Source organism: Urtica dioica, chromosome 7, assembly GCF_054948205.1.
Source record: "Urtica dioica subsp. dioica isolate 48M chromosome 7, U.dioica_male_clone48M_v1_H2, whole genome shotgun sequence".
Taxonomy (NCBI): Eukaryota; Viridiplantae; Streptophyta; class Magnoliopsida; order Rosales; family Urticaceae; genus Urtica; species Urtica dioica.
Window position 1 is genome coordinate 26,117,129 of NC_142762.1, and position 4,367 is coordinate 26,121,495.

The following is a 4,367-nucleotide window of genomic DNA, read 5'->3' on the forward strand; positions in this document are numbered from 1 at the left end:
GCATGTTCTAATGCGATATTCGATATCATATTCACTTAATTCGATGGCTCATTTGGTTAATCTCCCTGATTGATTAGGGCTGTGGAGAAATGAACGTAAAGGTTGAGTGGTCATTACTACTATCGAGTGGGATTGGAAGTATGGTCGTAGCTTTTGGGCCGCTGTGATGACGACCAAAGCTAATTTTTCCATTGCCGGATATCTCGTCTCTGCGTCAACGAGTGACATGCTTATGTAAAACACTGGTTTTTGGTCCCCTCGTTCTTCTCTGACGAGTACTCCGCTGACCGCGGTGTGTGATACGGCGACATTCAAGTAGAACGGTTCTCCTACTTCTGGCTTGGCTAAGATTGGAGGTTCGGCCATGTACTATTTTAGTTGTTCGAATGCTTCTTCGCACTTTTCTGTCCATTCGAACTTCTTGTTTCCTCTCAGGAGCTTATAAAAAGGTAGGCATTTATCGGTCTATCGAGAGATGAGTCGGCTAAGGGCTGCCACGCGTCTTGTTAGTCTCTGGATTTCCCTTTTGTTTCTGGGGGAAGGTAAATTTCGGAGTGCTTGTATTTGGTCCGGGTTGGCTTCAATCCCTCTCTAAGTTACCATGTATCCGAGGAATTTCCTAGAAGATACCCCGAAGGTACATTTAGATGGGTTTAGCTTCATCTGGTAACTGTTCAGGACCTTGAAACATTCTTCTAAATGTGAGACGTGGTCTGTTTCTCGTAATGATTTTACTAACATGTCGTCGATGTAAACTTCCATCGTTGTTCCTATTTTGTCGGCGAACATTTTGTTCACTAATCGTTGATACGTGGCTCTTGGGTTTTTGAGCCCGAAGGGCATCACCTTATAGCAATAGATACCTTTGTCGGTTGTGAAAGCGGTCTTTTCCTGATCATTGGGATGCATCAGGATTTGATTGTATCATGAGAACGCATCCATAAATGAAAAGATTTTATGGCCAGAGGTGGCTTCCACCAAGCGTTCTATGTGTGGTAGTGGAAAGCTGTCTTTAGGACAAGCTTTATTAAGATCGGTATAGTCAACGCATAAGTGCCATTTACCGTTCTTTTTCTTGACGACGACGGTATTGGCGAGCCAATCGGGGTATTTTACTTCGCGTATTAAACCGGATTTTAAGAGGCGCTCTACTTCTTCGTTCACCACCTTAGCCCTCTCTGGGCCGAGTTTCCTACGCTTTTGTTTTACGGGCTTATAGCTAGGGTCGACGTTGAGTTGGTGTGCGACGATTTCGAGGTCTATACCTGGCATGTCCTCTGTCGTCCACGCAAACGTCTTCTTGTTCTTATTCAGGAACGTTATCAGTTCTCGGCGTATATTCCCTTTCAACTTGGCCCCGATGCCCACACATCTCTCAGGGTCAGTTTCATCGATCTGAATCTGTATTATCGACTTCGTATTAGGCTCGTCTTTCTCCTTTGAATTTTCCATCGGAGGCGGATGGGTGATCTCGTTTCCGATGGCCATTAATTGCTATTGGCCTTCGTTGGTTTCTTTGCTAGACGGACCTTCCGAATTATTTTCTTTTGGCTGATGCTTTTCGATGACTTTTTTATGATTATTCATATAGCAAATTCGGGATGGTTCTTGGCTCCCTCTGATTTCTTGTATCCCGTTGGGAGTCGGAAATCGTACGCACAGGTGGTAGGTTGACGGTACCGCCCTCATCCTATGTATCCAAGGTCTTCCGAGGATAGCGTTGAACGGGGACGGGCAGTCGAGAACGGTAAATTCGACCATCCGGTTTACGTCTCTGGCCCGTACAGGGAGTTCAATGATTCCTAGAGAGGGTGTTACTTCATTATTGAACCCAGATAGCTGGTTGGGTTTGTGCTCAATTTCAGCCTCCTCGATGTTCATTCTATCCAAAGTGGTTTTGAATATAACATCTACGGAGCTTCCTCCATCAACCAAGACTCTGGCTACTACGCAGTTACCCACTTCGAGTTCGATGATCAAAGCATCGTCGTGGGGCCCATATAGCCTTTTGGTATCGTCTTCATTGAATGAGATCGTGGTATCTTCTACCTTTCGGCACCCAGGTGATCTCGGTGTACCTTTAAGTTGACGTTGGTGTGCCTTAATTGAGTTTACGCTATCCCTGCAAAACTTTGAACCTCCCATGATATAGTCGATCCGGGGTTTTGCTTGGGGAACGTCGTTATCGTCCTCCTTTGCCCTTCCCCTTTTTGGGGAGGGATTTCCTCGGGTTCTGTTATTGTTAAATTCATTCTTCTAGGGCGGCGGTCCCAGGTTGACATTCTTCAGCTCTCCATTTTTATACTTCTCAATAAGTACCTTTCGGGCTACGACACAATCCAGAGTGTCGTGTCCGTAATTTTTGTGGAAGTCGCAGTATTTTTTCTTGTCACGCGGCATTTCGGGGTGCTTCCTTCGGAAACTCCCTCGTTGTTTACGTTAAAGGCATGTTCTGGAATGTTTGAAGGCTTCCTCCATTCATTGTTTCGGTAAGGTCTCATTCCAGGTGTCCTGGCCATGGCCGGAACAGGTGTCATAGAAGGGACCTTCCTTGGATTTTGCTTCTTTGACAGGAGGGCCCTTTCTTCCTCAGCTTTCGCGTAGTTTGAGGCGCGATGAATTGCATCCTCGATGGTGGATGGTCTGTTTACGGTCATTTCCTCTCGGAATCTGGACTCGTGCCACAGTCCATTTTTTAGAGCGTTCAGAGCCGACTCTCCCTCCACAGAAGGGATTTTTGACATGGCAGTCTTAAACCTCGTCATGAAGCTTTTCAGGGTTTTGTCTCGGGCTTGTTGGGTGTTCCATAGGTCTGCCATGGTCGCCTCATCTTCTACTAACATCGAGTAGTGTTTGATGAATGTGGCCGACAGCTGCTGAAAAGAACTTATCGACCCTTCTTCGAGACGTGAAAACCAATCCAAGGCACTTCCTGACAGGTTCTCGGCGAATAACTGGCAATACCCTGCTTCTCGCTCACTATCTCGCAGACGTGCTCGCCCCATCGCGATGCGAAAGGCTGTTACATATGTTTTCGGGTTGGAAGTACCAGAGTAGTTGGGGAGCCTGATCTTTCTGGTGTCCCCAACTCTGACTTGGGTAATACATGGAGCAAAAGGGGTTCGCCCAGTATCTGCTAGGGCCTAGTATCTGCCACCAGCCGATCGATCTCGGGGGCCGAGCTTGTGGCGTAGTGCATTCGAGAGCCTACAGCCCGGAACTTCTCCTCCACCATTTGACGGAAGGCGTTGAAAGAGGGGTGATCATCCCTCGGGATTTCTACGGCGAACTGTTCTCCCCCAGTTCGGATTTCTCCTCTCTGAGGGTTTCCTTCTTCCGGACGAACTAATGGCTCGAAATAGTTCGGTTCCTCAGGAACTCCTTCCTCACGGGGGAGGTTGATGACTTAAGGAACATATCCAGGAGGAGGGCCTCCCGGAGGCGGGGGCGGTAGGTTGAGCTCGCCAAACACTGGCCTCGGCTTGTCCATCGAACTGGCCAATTCCGGCCGTATTGCTAGGACCGGCCTTGTCAGGCGACATGTAGATCCCGGAGAAGCTTAGTCGCCTCCCGGGTGGGGCGAACCTTCGTCTGTTTGCGTTAAGCGGACCGGTCGAACTTAGCAGAATAGCTCGCTCAACGTCGAGCTGCTCTTGAAGTGAAGATTGCGCAGCTGTCAGGCTATCGAGCTGGGATCGGGTTGATCTCTGGAATTCGGCAGTGGTTTCAACGAGTTTCAGCAGAAGAGCCCGTGTCTCCGGATCGGCCCTTGAAATCGGGATTTCGTGCTCGCTGTTAGAAGACATTCTTTCAAATCCGATCTGCGTTCTTCGGCGTTAGGTTTCTGATAAGATTCCCACAGACGGCGCCAAATTGTTGAGCCGATTTCTCGTCCCAACAATCTATACCAGATTTATTCGAATTGTCTCGTATATTTATTTATATGAATTAAGGGTCTCAGAATCCGATTATGAAGATTAAATCGAAATCCAAATGAAATTAATAGATAATACTAATTTGAATATAGAAAGGGCGAAAGGGAATTCCCTTTGTAGATTATTGAGTACAAACCTTATAAGAATACGAAATTCGAATGAGAATGAACAATAAGCAGAGTAATAAACTCGGAAATTATATGGAAATCCTTTCAATAATATTCAGTGGCGTAAAATGAAGATGGAATGAGCTTTTATAGCTAGCTCGCTGATTCTCCTGTTTTTTTTTTATCGATACACGTGTACGAGCAGAACCGGTCTTCGACCCTCCAATCTCGCGTACACCCCCACCTTTAGGCGACTTGACCGTTTCCTAGGAGATCAATCGTTCGAATTACTTGGCGGGACCGTCTAGGAGCATTTATGGGCCCG

General features: G+C 47.1%; 1 protein-coding gene across 1 annotated transcript; it reads right to left on the reverse strand.

The window, feature by feature from the left end:
- Positions 1-1,494: 1,494 nt before the first annotated feature.
- LOC149390560 (uncharacterized) lies at positions 1,495-2,145 on the reverse strand. Its single transcript, XM_089619803.1, has one exon. The coding sequence runs from the start codon at positions 2,143-2,145 to the stop codon at positions 1,495-1,497; it is 651 nt and encodes a 216-aa protein (XP_089475929.1).
- Between the last annotated feature and the right edge of the window lie 2,222 nt (positions 2,146-4,367).